At 31.0% G+C, this 13,597-nt stretch overlaps 2 protein-coding genes across 2 annotated transcripts in view; one reads left to right on the forward strand and one right to left on the reverse strand.

Moving 5' to 3' along the window:
- The window catches only part of LOC111706469 (protein Hook homolog 3), a 9,132-nt gene extending 7,314 nt beyond the window's left edge, over positions 1-1,818 (forward strand). The window contains exons 14-15 of the mRNA XM_023479354.1: positions 964-1,176; positions 1,737-1,818. Of these exons, the coding sequence (XP_023335122.1) occupies positions 964-1,146 (183 nt within the window). The 3' untranslated portion in view covers positions 1,147-1,176; positions 1,737-1,818. The remainder of the gene's footprint in view (positions 1-963; positions 1,177-1,736) is intronic.
- A 1,997-nt stretch (positions 1,819-3,815) lies between these two features.
- LOC111706493 (alpha-methylacyl-CoA racemase) lies at positions 3,816-12,926 on the reverse strand. The gene is made up of 13 exons (XM_023479385.1): positions 12,803-12,926; positions 11,995-12,099; positions 11,768-11,881; positions 11,448-11,675; positions 11,308-11,369; positions 9,955-10,037; positions 9,655-9,700; positions 8,315-8,420; positions 7,176-7,270; positions 6,126-6,200; positions 5,323-5,360; positions 4,582-4,674; positions 3,816-3,979 (listed from the first exon to the last, which is right to left on the reverse strand). The coding sequence occupies exons 1-12, from the start codon at positions 12,890-12,892 to the stop codon at positions 4,586-4,588; spliced, it is 1,131 nt and encodes a 376-aa protein (XP_023335153.1). The 5' UTR covers positions 12,893-12,926; the 3' UTR covers positions 3,816-3,979; positions 4,582-4,585.
- Between the last annotated feature and the right edge of the window lie 671 nt (positions 12,927-13,597).

Genomic DNA, 13,597 nt, shown 5'->3' on the forward strand with positions numbered 1-13,597 from the left:
TTTAAAGGGAGTGACCGGCTATGTAAGGTAGTTGAACTGAGGACGCAGTGTTGTAGAAAACTTCTTAAGGATTCATTTGAGACATATTTCACTTTTTAAAGATCTGTAAATCCTGAGTTTGAGCGCAAATTCGACGTTCAAAACTCCTGATTTGGGGTTGGATACGCTTTCAGAATTAGTTTTTTAAATTATTAAATAACGACAACGAAAAATAAAGTAAAAATTATACAGTAATCTAATTAGATGGCTAGGAACATATTTCACAAAAGAAATTTGTCAATAAATCAATGCTAAAATCGATTATTTCGTTTTCATTTATATATTTAAGTTGTAATTTTCTTTGAATTTATTCGCAGATTTCTTCAAATTCTTTAAATGTCGTCTTTTCAATAAAAGTTATAGAAAATCTGCGAACATCTTTGTGAATAACGAGAAACTAGAATAATGAAATAATAGAAACTAATAATTGAACAAGATTACTTATTTTCGATGATAAGATTAATTTTTATTTTCTCAAAATGTTCCTAAACATGACGTCTGTAGTTTATTTTAGAATATTTTTACATTTTATGTCGTCGTTAATTAATAGTTTAAAAATCTAATTCTGAAAGCGTATCCACCCCCAAATCAGGAGTTTTGAACGTCGAATTTGCGCTCAAACTCAGGATTTACAGACTTTTAAAAAGTGAAATATGTCTCAAATAAAGTTTTCCACAACACTGCGTCCTCAGTTTAACTACCTTACATAGCCGGTCACTCCCTTTAAATAGTGAAGTAGTTGAGCTAGTAAGGATCAGTTCAACTTTTTTTCCTGTAATATAGTTCAGCAATCTCATTGGCTGAAACAAAACTCTAGCTTTTTCAATTTTTATTTTTAATTGTATCTATATATATAAACCGTTTATATCAACCTTCAGCAAAGTCCAGGATCTTTTGGACTTCACAATTTTAAAATTTTTTTAGAAACTACGTGAGGTTGAGGAGAGGTTGATGGCGACTGCGTTCTATGATTTTGGATTAAAGATGCAGCGCGGAGCTGTGGAAAACCGTCTCTCTACTCTTAGCCAGGGGCAGTCCTTTCTTGCCAAGCAGAGACAAGCAAACACAAGGAAGCAGAACTTTAACCAGGAGAACTACGATTACTAAACTTATACCAACTAAAAAACAGATAAATAGGTAAACTATATATTTTTAAAACTTGAACTTAAACTAAAACTTTACTTTTACTTTTATGTAGCTTCTCAATAACTTGCTCGGTTATAAACAAGTTTTATTTTCAACAAGTTTGCTTTTATTAAATTATGGTTGAATTATATAAGTCTGAACCAAGCAAAACTAATAACTCCTGCTAGAGTCTACATTTTGCATTAGAAGATATAATTTTCCTGAGAGTAAGAAAATCCTAAATAGTTAAAATGGAGAAAACATCAATATTTAATTCATTAATACTTCGGAAAGGGTAAAAATATTTTTGTTATAATTTGTTTAGAAATAAATTGGTTTGACAGTGGTATTGTCCGATCGAAAATTTTCAATAGTCTTGTTTCATCAAGATTTAAAATCAAACTTATTTTTATCTTTTTGCGGAAAGTCATTTTTTAAGTTACCATTTTAAATAGTTTAGTTTTAAGCAGGAAATTGTGTTGTCTGTTTCAAAAGATGAAAGATTTTACTTTAATTTATTTAGTTTGTTATCTTACCAAAAATATGTTCTTTATTACTGTCATTTGTTTCAGAGGTTTGATGTGGATCTCTTCCAAGATATTTTTCTAAACTTTATCCTTGTTATTTAACTCTTACATGGCCCACCGTCTCTGCTGATAAAAAAGGGCCTAGTTTCTCAAATACTAGAAATGTAAATATATAAATTTAGGTCTCAAATTGTGTACATGGAGTTCTTGTGGTTAAAGAGCTCCAAACAAAACAAATATTTTTTCTTTTATTTTCATAAAAGACAATCTTCAAAGTTCGGGGATTTGTTTTCTCGATTATTAAACATTTTTCGTTTTTATTTCCAATTTTTGTTTTTAAATGAAGTTTTATTGATGATATTTTTAACCCTAGTTATATTAAAATGAAATACCAAAGTAAAACTTGCCGCCTGTGATTAAATGTTAAAGCATTTATAATAAATAAACCTTTTTTATTTTATCTATATAAAATAATTCTATTAACTCAATTTTAAGTAAATTCCATTAAAAGAGGTTTGTGATGCACACTGCACCCTTTAAATTTATGCTAGAGCAATAAAGAACGGGAATTCCTGTTGCTCGGAGAAAGAATGAGAAAGTGCTGTTCGTGAATTATTCTTATTATTCTTAATTATTAATTATTTCTGTTCTCTCTATCTCATCCATGGTTTGTAACAGTTGTTTTAAATTGCTTTATCTTAAACTATTTTTCTATCAGATATTTTGATATTAATGATCTACAAACATATTAAACTTGTAAACTTGTATAAATAAATATATATTAAAATATAAAATATTAACAAATTGTTAAATCAATCATAGTCTGTTTACGAATGGATCATGCAAGATAAAGAGAGTGACTAGTTTACAATTAACATGGAAATCATCCGAAATAAAAAAAAACTAAATAAATGTTATTTGCACGGTCTGAATACAAAGAAAAATATTTTCACTCTCGAGATAAAAGGGTCTAGCATGCCCCCGGTTCTTAGATTTAAGATTTTCCTTTAAAACCGCAATTCGTTCTTAAACTTGTCAATTTTCGGGGAGAAAAGTTCTTCAAGTTTTCAAATGTTTTTAAAACAAATTTCATGTTAAAATTATATTCCCGACATTTTCATCAAAGGCCCTGTGAAACCATAAAAATATGATGAAGCAAAAATTTTTGTTTTTGTAACTCATCAGATAGTTCCTCTTACATTTTATTTAAAGTTCTGATTTCAATCCTCATACCTCCTCTGTATATATGTTTCTTATTGCATTTTAGTACATCAGGTTAAGAAGATAGATAAGAATTCAATTTATAAATGATATAAGTGGGGTTTTTAAAACTGTTTTAAGAGGACCCCAGCCAGAAAGAGGATGTGTAATTAATAACATGTCAGAAAAAGTGACTTGTAAAGATTGATTTCCTGTTGATTAATTTATGAAAAATAGAAACGAATTCCATTTGTTATGGCACCCCATTTTTTAAAAAGATAAAATATTTTACTACATCATAACCAGACTTTAAACTTTCTGTACTGAACAATAGTTCCATGTTTAGTGTTTAAATCAGTGTAAACTTCAATATTAGGTTGAACATGTTTTGTATTTTTTAAGTTGTTACTTTAATGATATTTTTTAACATATTTAAGATTCATATATTCTCTCTAAATGTTAAACTTTCAAAGTAACTCTTAAAATTTTTATGAAGGTTGCATCATGGTTCAGGTTTAGGAAACCAATGAAAGATAAGTTTTGAGGTGTCCCCAAGTAAGATGACTAACGAAAGCAGTTGCGAGTTAAAAGAAGAAGAGTATTAAAGTATTCGAAGAACAAAGAGCTTATCTTAAGCAAAAAACTTATGAAAGTGATGATTGACAATAAAAAAGGGAATTTTTTTTTTTTTAATTTTTTCATATTTTTCCAATTTTTGTGGGATTTCAAAAAAATGTTCTTAAAAGTTTTAAAAAAATTGTAATTTTTTTTGCTATTTCAAAAATGTTTTCATAAAAATCTTAATTTTGGAAAATGTTCTTAATTTTTGGCAACTTTTTTTTTAGAAAAATGTTAAAATTAAGAACAGCGTTCTTGATTTTTTTTTGGAGGGCAGGGGGCAACTCTGGTCTAAGTTCACCAATGTTCGAATCATACGAATTTATTAAAAACCCAATTCGTCAATTTAGAAGTAAAATTCTCATTCTTAGATTTCCATGTTAATTAAAAATCCCTGAACTATTGTTATACTTCACAATCCAAATTGTTCTAATTGTATATCACTAATGCAGTAGGTGGTTTTTCTTTCCCTGACGTCAGAAGGATTGTTGTAAGGGAGCGTTATAAAAAAGTGATAAGGATCCTGATCCAAAAACTTTAAATATTGACCGGTAAGAGGTTGATAAATCTTTCCTTAACTCACAATTTATCAAAATTTTTGCTAAAAATACAAATTTATTTGAGAGAAGAATCAAAGACATTATAGAATGGAATGAACCCTGATAAATAATTGTTAGCCTACACCCCATTTGCTACCAAATAGTCCTATCGGGTTTTTTAAATCTGTATTACAAATGATGTCATGAGATATTTTTTAAAATAATTTTAATGCCAGATCAGATTTTTAGGTTGTTGAAAGAGTATGGTCAGGATTCATTAAACAATCACAAAGAACGTAATTATTTCCTGCTAAAAACTAGAGGGCTAGTTGAAGCGTAAAATTGACAAGTTCTTTTACAAATTATTGAATATAAAGAAATGGCAGATTTTAACCGCCATGAGCACTGCTTTATCAGAACTGGTAAAATTTTCCTGAAAATTGGTTTAAATTTTTATATTGGCAGGATTATGGTCACTATAGACTTAATTCGAAATCATGCATTAAATATTTAGGTAACAATCCTTTTAAATCCTGATCATAGTTTGGACTTGTCTGGAGTCTCCACTACACCCTGGAGTAGGAGTGTATCTATCTCTGAACCTGTATATCCATTCTCCAGGAGAACTGGGACCAGATTTAATGAATTGGAGAGAGTTCGCTGAACTACAGGGTTACCAACAAAGGATGAAACTATAGAGACGACAAAAAACATCATAGGACGATCCCAAGGTTAAAATAAGTGTACTGTCTTGAATAAAGTCTTTTAATAGATTTTTTAAGGAAAATCATGAATATTAATTCCGTATAGTCGTTTGTGGGTAACCCTCTTTACGAACCAAAAAGTACACGCTCTCGCGCAAAAATCTAGCAGTATTTTTCCAAGTACTTCTTTTAAACTAAGGTTTTTAGAATTTATGTGCCTAGGGCTACTTAAAATTGGTGAGGTAAAACCAAAGCCAAAGCCGTTGCGACGCTTTAAATTCGAGGCTGTTTAAAAATTTGATGTATAACTTTCATAGTTGTCTACAGGGGCATATTCAGGGGGGTCAGCACCCGTTGGGGCCTGAAAACTAGATTTCACTGGTCCGAGGGGGGGGGGGGGGGCATTACCCCCCCCCCGCTGATGAATACGCCTCTGGTCGTCTTATAAAAGCCCTGAGTTAAAATCCTGATACACCAATTAAAAGTTAAAGATTCCTGTGGATTTGAATCGATGATTCAGGGTTTGAACTGGGAAGTTCAGCGGCCTCTCCAATTGATTAAATCTTGTCCCTGATCTAGTATCTGCTCCAGCTACCACACTACACTCTCTAGAAACAGAAATTTCCTTTATTATTTTGTAAATTTCTTGCATAAGTTAAATAAAACTGGAGCTTGCACTTTACACCAAAATAAAAAAATTTTGTTAAAAAAATTAAAGACTTTTGATGAAAACAATATTAAAAGATGCCAATACGCGATAGAAAGTACCATTATCACATTTTTTTCGAAAAATTTGAAAATCATTGAATTTTGAAATTATGAACCTTTGCATACAAGGGTCTATTAAACAAATCGGAAAGAAATGAGCAGATTATGGATTAACTGCCTATAAATCTTATTTTATTTTTCCTATATCATGGCAACCTGACTGTTAAACAAATCGGAAAGAAATGAGCAGATTATGGATTACCTGCCTATATATCTTATTTTATTTTTCCTATATCATGGCAACCTGACTGTTAAAACCATAATTTGTTCAAACTTTGACTAAGGAATATTGAAAAAAATAGCAACAAAAATACGAAATCGGGAAGAAGTTTTTAAAACTGTACAAAAGAATATTGATAATATACAGTGAGAACCAGAAAACTGTGGAAGTGGAAGTCGACATTAAATCAATACTCTGTATTTGATTGTGTTACAAATAGTTTTACTATTAAATTTTTGAATCATTTATAAAGTTAAATGGGCAGCTGTTTACACAGCAAAATTGCCGTTTCTAATGATCACAAGACTTTTCAGTCATAACTTAAATCCAAAAGTCGTCTTCCTATTCCAAAGTTTTCTGGTTCTCTCATTATAAATATACTTACAATGTTGCTGGTATAGCAGGGGTTCGACTGAGAAGGGGGGCAGGTCTAGGCATACCCCCAGGTAGGAAGGAACCCCTAGATGAATCATTAAAAACATTGATAATATATGGAGAAAGGTGAGGATTTGGTAACTATCGCGCGGTCTATCGCGCGGTTAAAGGATAAATAAAAAGAAAGATATCAACGTAATTATAAGAAAGAAAGATATATATAAACGTGATTGTAAGATGCATTCAAAAAAAATAATGATAGATACTCTTGTTGACAGATAACAGCAACACGCTAGATAAATCCGGATAATAGGCCGGTTAGGATTTTGAAAGGGGTGTTTATTATCCCCAGACGATTCTTTCCCGATGGCCGAACAATACACACACAACAGAGTAACCCCGTCACAGAAATTCGATAACAAAATCTTTATTTCCTAAAAAATAACATAAATTATAGGTCATGTTTAATTGTACAATGTTATAATGAATGTTAATAGTAGAAAAAATCTTACGAATTATTTAAGTATAGAAGGGGTGACTTATTTGTTGATCAGTATTGATATACGTTTTTTTAACTTCTGAAAAATTACAGTTGAATATTTAACGAAATTCACTTATGCTTCTTATGAAAGTATTTTGCTTAACTTTAATGATTTCACAACAACAAAAATATTTTAAGCTCCGTCGGAGGAGGACAATGGAATTTGCGGGCTGGAAATTTGGTTTGGCTGTCTCCGACAGGAGATTCCAGTATAAGACGACATTTTATAGAGGTTTTGAAACTAATGGTTAACAACTCTGTATTTATCTCATATTTAAAAAAATGTCAAAAACTTTATATTTATCTCTATTGTCAGTCATTAAATGATATTTTTGAGGTAAAAAGGTCTGTGAAAAAAATCATTCGTAATAAAAAATAAACATAACCTAAAAGTACCATTAAATTTATAATTCGAAAAAAAATTTACATTTGATTTTAAAGTCACCAGAGACAATTCTATTCTTGTCTAACGTCTACTAATTTTTATTGAAAAATAATAAACTACTGTCAGGGAGAGACCTGAATTTATTTTGAGGATGATCAGCTGTATCTTCCTTTTCTAGCACTGGGGTTACACATGAATCAGAACCATCAAATATATCAGACCATTCTTTCTAGCAAGATAAATATAAGTGACCATTCTTTCTAGCAAGATAAATATATCAGACCATTCTTCCTAGCAAGATAAATATTTCAGACCATTCTTTTTAGCAAGATAAATATATCAGACCATTCTTTCTAGAAAGATATTTTTATCAGGCCATTCTTCCTAGCCAGATAAATATTTCAGACCATTCTTTCTAGCAAGATAAATATTTCAGACCATTCATTCTAGAAAGATATATTTATCAGACCATTCTTTCTAACACGGCATATATATACTATACTATTCTTTCTATTCAAGATAAATATAAGACCATTCTTTCTAGCAAGATATACATACATATAAGACCGTTCTTTCTAGCAAGATATACAAACATATTAGACCGTTCTTTCTAGCAAGATATACAAACATATTAGACCGTTCTTTCTAGCAAGATGTATTTATCAGACCATTCTTTCTAACACGGCATATATATACTATACCATTCTTTCTATTCAAGATAAATATAAGACCATACTTTCTAGCAAGATATACATACATATCAGACCGTTCTTTCTAGCAAGATATACAAACATATTAGACCGTTCTTTCTAGCAAGATATATTTATCAGACCATTCTTTCTAGCAAGATATATATATCAGACCATTCTTTTTAGTAAGATACATTTATCAGACCATTCTTTCTAGCAAGATATATTTATCAGACCATTTTTTTGGCAAAATATATATGAGACTATTCTTTTTAGCAAGATACAGTAATCATTTTTCTGTTTGAATGGAAAAATTGAAGGATTAAAAGTTGTTAGAAAATTTTTTTCTTGCATGGATAAATCCTGACAACTTCTAAATCTCACCATAATATGCAGTGGGACCCATAAAACTATGTAAAAAGGAAGATGATCATAACGTTTTACTTTTGCTATATTACCAACTTATTTAATGAAATGGGTCTGTGTATACTACGCAATTACAATAACTTTAGTCTTACAGTTGCCTTCCATAGTATTATAGATCCCACTGTAGTTAAAAACATGTTTATTTCATATTCTCTTACCTGAGTTTTAGTGCTGAAAATTCTGCCTAGTTTCTTCTTCATTTCATCAGGATCATCAAACTGAGGCAGTTCTTCATCTGTTAGAGATAGCTTATCCAGTAGTACACTAGAATACAAGGATATTTTATCCAGTAGTAAACTTAAATACAAGGATAGTTTATCCAGAAGTAAACTAGAATGCAGGGATAGTTAATCTGTTAGTTAACAGAAAAAAATGGATATATCCAGTAGTAAAATAGAATACAGGGATAGTTAATCCAGTATCTTTATCTAATAGTATACTAGAATACAGGGATATATCCAGTAGTATACTAGAATACAGGGATATATCCAGTAGTATACTAGAATACAGGGATATATTCAGTAGTAAACTAGAATAGAGGTATATATCCAGTAGTAAACTAGAATACAGGAATATATCCAGTAGTAAACTAGAATACAGGGATAGTTTATCCAATAGTACACTCGAATACAGGGATAGTTTATCCAGTAGTATAATAGGATACAGTGATAATTTATCCAGTGATAAACTAGAAAAGAGGTATATATCCAGTAGTAAACTAGAATACAGTGATAATATATCCAGTAGTAAACTAGAATAGAGGTATATATCCAGTAGCATACTAGAATACAGGGATAGTTAATCCAGTGGTATATTAGAATATAGGGATAGTTAATCCAGTAGTAAACTAGAATACAGGGATAGTTAATCCAGTGGTATACTAGAATATAGGGATAGTTAATCCAGTAGTAAACTATAATACAGGGATAGTTTATCCAGTAGTACACTAGAATAAATGGATAGTTTATCCAGTAGTACACTAGAATACAGGGCTATATCCAGTAGTAAACTAAAATACAGGGATAGTTAATCCAGTGGTATACTAGAATATAGGGATAGTTAATCCAGTAGTAAACTATAATATAGGGATAGTTTATCCAGTAGTACACTAGAATAAATGGATAGTTTATCCAGTAGTACACTAGAATACAGGGCTATATCCAGTAGTAAACTAGAATACAGGGATATATCCAGTAGTAAACTAGAATACAGGGCTATATCCAGTAGTAAACTAGAATACAGGGCTATATCCAGTAGTAAACTATAATACAGGGATATATCTAGTAGTATACTAGAATACAGGGACAGTTAATCCAGTAGTAAACTAGAATACAGCGATAGTTTATTTACTAGTATAACCCTGTACACTATATACAGTTGCTTCAATACTTAATTTTATATTTTAGTATTTATTGGAAATGCTGTACTTATGTTAACTTTCACAATGGAAAGGGAATTTGGCCCCCCCCCCAAAAAAAAGAAAAGAAAAATGTGTTACCTATAAAAGTGAGGTTCTAAGGCACCCACAGACATATATTTATCATCTAAAATGCAAATACTGGCATCACGTAAAATAACTATAACACTATTATTTTGGTTTGCAGTGATATACAATTTTAGGACAGAATTTTCACTTTTTCAAAATCGTTCAACTTCAAGCCTTTTATAATTTAATATTTTGCCCCGAGCTTTAGCGTAAACTATAAAGACTTCCGAAACGAAACAAATATTGTGTTATTTTAATTGGATTTTCCAAGATGCTCTCAATTAATTGAATATAATTGGAAAGTAAGTTCACCTTTAGTTTTATAAGTCTCATAAAAATGATGTCCTGTGTCAAGAAAATTTTCTCCTCTTGGCTTACCCCACACAAACATATCCCTAAACAGGGGTATATGATATCCCTAAACAGGTGTATATAATATTCCTAAACAGGTGTATATAATATTCCTAAACAGGGGTATATAATATTCCTAAACAGGGGTATATAATATTCCTAAACAGGGGTATATAATATTCCTAAACAGGTGTATATAATATTCCTAAACAGGTGTATATAATATCCCTAAACAGGTGTATATAATATTCCTAAACAGAGATACATAATATTCCTAAACAGAGATACATAATATTCCTAAACAGGGGTATATAATATTCCTAAGCAATGGTAAATAATGTTCCTAAAAAAGTGTATATAGTATTCCTAAACAGGTATATATAGTATTCCTAAACAGGGGTATATAATATTCCTAAAGAAGGGTATATAATATTCCTAAACACGGGTACATAGTATTCCTAAACAGGAGTATATAATATTCCTAAACAGGAGAATATAATATTCCTAAACAAGGGTATATAATATTCCTTAAACAGGGGGTACATAATATTCCTAAACAAGTGTATATAATATTCCTAAACAAGGGTATATAATATTCCTCAACAAGGGTAAATAATATTCCTGAACAGGGGGTACATATTATTCCTAAACAGAGATATATAATTTTCCTAAACACAGGTATTTAATATTCCTAAACAGGGTATATAATATTCCTTAACAGGGGTATATAATATACTGATGTGTTTATAATATTCTTAAACAGGGGGTCCATAATATTCCTTAACACTGTTAAATAATAAATTTCTAAACAGGGGTATATAATATTCCTAAACAGGGGTAAATAATATTTCTAAACAGGGGTATATAATATTCATAAACAAGGGTAAATAATGTTCCTAAACAGGTGTATATAATATTCCTAAACAGGGGTATATAATATCTCTAAACAAGGGTATAATATTCCTAAACAAGGGTATATAATATTCCTAAACAGGGGGTACATAATATTCCTAATCAGGGGTATATAATATTCCTGAACAGGGGTATATTATAACATTCCTGAACAGGGGTATATAATATTCCTGAACAGGGGTATATTATAACATTCCTGAACAGGGGTATATAATATTCCTGAACATGGGTATATAATATACCTGAACAGGGGTATATAATATTCCTAAACAGGGGTATATAATATTCCTGAACAGGGGTATATAATATTCCTAAACAGGGATATATAATATTCCTGAACAGGGGTGTAAAATGGCAATTATTACTGATAATAGACGGTAACTAATCAGAAATTTGTCCAACCTTGACGCAAAAAGCCATGAACTAACATAAGCTGCTCCTTCTACCATACAGCTGTCTATCACCTATCAATAAATAACGTTACCCGGTAAAATTTAAAATATTTTTTATTTCATGGAATTCTGGAAAAAGAATGAAACTACCTGTCCTTTCCCAGATACGCTACGTTCCAGGAGAGCTGCCATTATACCCATTGCGCAAACAAAGCTTCCGCCAGCAAAATCCGCCAAAAGATTGATCGGAGCATAAGGGTTTTCCCCTTTCCGTCCCAATGAAGAAAGAACGCCAGACAAGGCTAGGTAGTTGATATCGTGGCCAGCCATATGTTTGTAAGGTCCGGTTTGTCCAAAACCGGTCAATCGAGCATAAATCTAAGATTATAAAATAATCAAAAGACTAGGTCTAGGGGTGAGGCGTGAGCTAGCTTGGAATAAAGTTTTTTATTTGATAAAAATGAATTCACCAGCTTAGGATTTTCTTGAGTAAGATTATCCGGTCCCAGACCAAGCTTCTCCATTACTCCAGGTCGGAATGGTTCAATGAGAACATCGTGGTTCAAGCAAAGCTTTCTCAAAACCTGCTCCAGCATTTTTAACGCTCATAAAATTTTATTTATCATTAGTTTGGATTGTATTACATTAAAAAAAAATATTAACATCAGAATGGAAATATATTTAGATGAGAGTTTCCCTGAACGCCTTCTTTCTTCTTCAGATCAATAGATATAGATTGTTTTCCACGAGCAGTTACATCGTAGTTCAGATGACCAGCTCCTAATCGATCCACCCTTGTAACCTAGAATACACCCTTTTAACCTATGATACATCCTTTAAACCTATGATACATCCTTTTAACCTATGATACACCCTTTTAACTTGTAGGATATATACACACTTTTAACCTAGAATACATACACCCTTGTAACCTAGGATACACTTTTGTAACCTAGAATACACCCTTGTAGCCTAGGATACATACACCCTTGTAACCTAGAATACATACGCTCTTGTAACCTAGGATACCCCCTTGTAACCTAGGATACACCCTTGTAACCTAGGATACACCTTTGTAGTCTAGGATACACCCTTGTAACCAAGGATACATACACCCTTGTAACTTAGAATACATACACCCTTGTAACCTAGGATACACCCTTGTAACCTAGGATACACCCTTGTAACCTAGGATACACCTTTGTAGTCTAGGATACATTCTTGTAACCAAGGAAACATACACCCTTGTAACCTAGAATACATACACCCTTGTAACCTAGGATACACCCTTGTAACCTAGGATACACCCTTGTAACATATGATAAATACACCCTTGTAACATAGGATAAATACACCCTTGTATCCTAGAATACATACACCCTTGTATCCTAGTTTTAGAGTGAAAATGATGCCAAAATCATGCCTTCTTGGATCAAAATTTACAGTGAACAAAAAACTTCTAGCTTAAAATAATCTATATAATTGACCCGTTTAAATTAGAATACCTTAGCTCCAAAATCTGCAAGAATCATGCCACAAACAGGAGCAGGGGCTAGACCAGCCAGTTCCAATACTTTCAAGCCTTTCAACGCCATTCTTCTTTAAGAATTATATTCTTAAAAACAAATTAAAATATGTTTAATGTTTTTTTGACAATTCTTACTTTTGTAAAACCATGAATAATAAGCATAAAAATAAAAACATTACAAATAAAACATTAAAAGTTTAGAATCGTCTCCTTCACTAAGTATTTTCTTGTTAATTCTGAGAAAACATGAACTATTGCGAGATAAGAAAAATAAAAACAAGTTTTTAAGTTCACGAAGTACGTAGAGTATAAACTGTCTGCTAGAAATATAAATTTTTAAAAGTAAGACGACGAGAAACATGAAAAATATCATATTTTGTTAAACCAGAAACTTAAAATATGAAATTTTCAAAAATATTTTAATGATCCTAATAAATTCAACACGAGTTTTTAGTTTATAACATTTAATAACCGATAAAATGCTTTTTAAAAAAGAAGAAAATGTTTGAAAAATGCCGCGTTGAAATTTTTACTTTCCTTCATAGTGATCAGTGACAGATAATTTAACATGGCGGAAAGCGGTTCCACGTTTCAAATATTTGTTTATCTGAGTTCTGTGTTGCAATACGTGTATAATTTAACGTTATTTGAATCAAACTTAGAAATTTTATGTCATTTGGAAATGGTTTACACACTTTCCCATAAAACCAAAGTTGTCTGCAAATTAATAAGCTTACATTTTGATTAATATATTTGGATAGAAATTATTTCT

Source organism: Eurytemora carolleeae, unplaced genomic scaffold, assembly GCF_000591075.1.
Source record: "Eurytemora carolleeae unplaced genomic scaffold, Eaff_2.0 scaffold70, whole genome shotgun sequence".
Taxonomy (NCBI): domain Eukaryota; kingdom Metazoa; phylum Arthropoda; class Copepoda; order Calanoida; family Temoridae; genus Eurytemora; species Eurytemora carolleeae.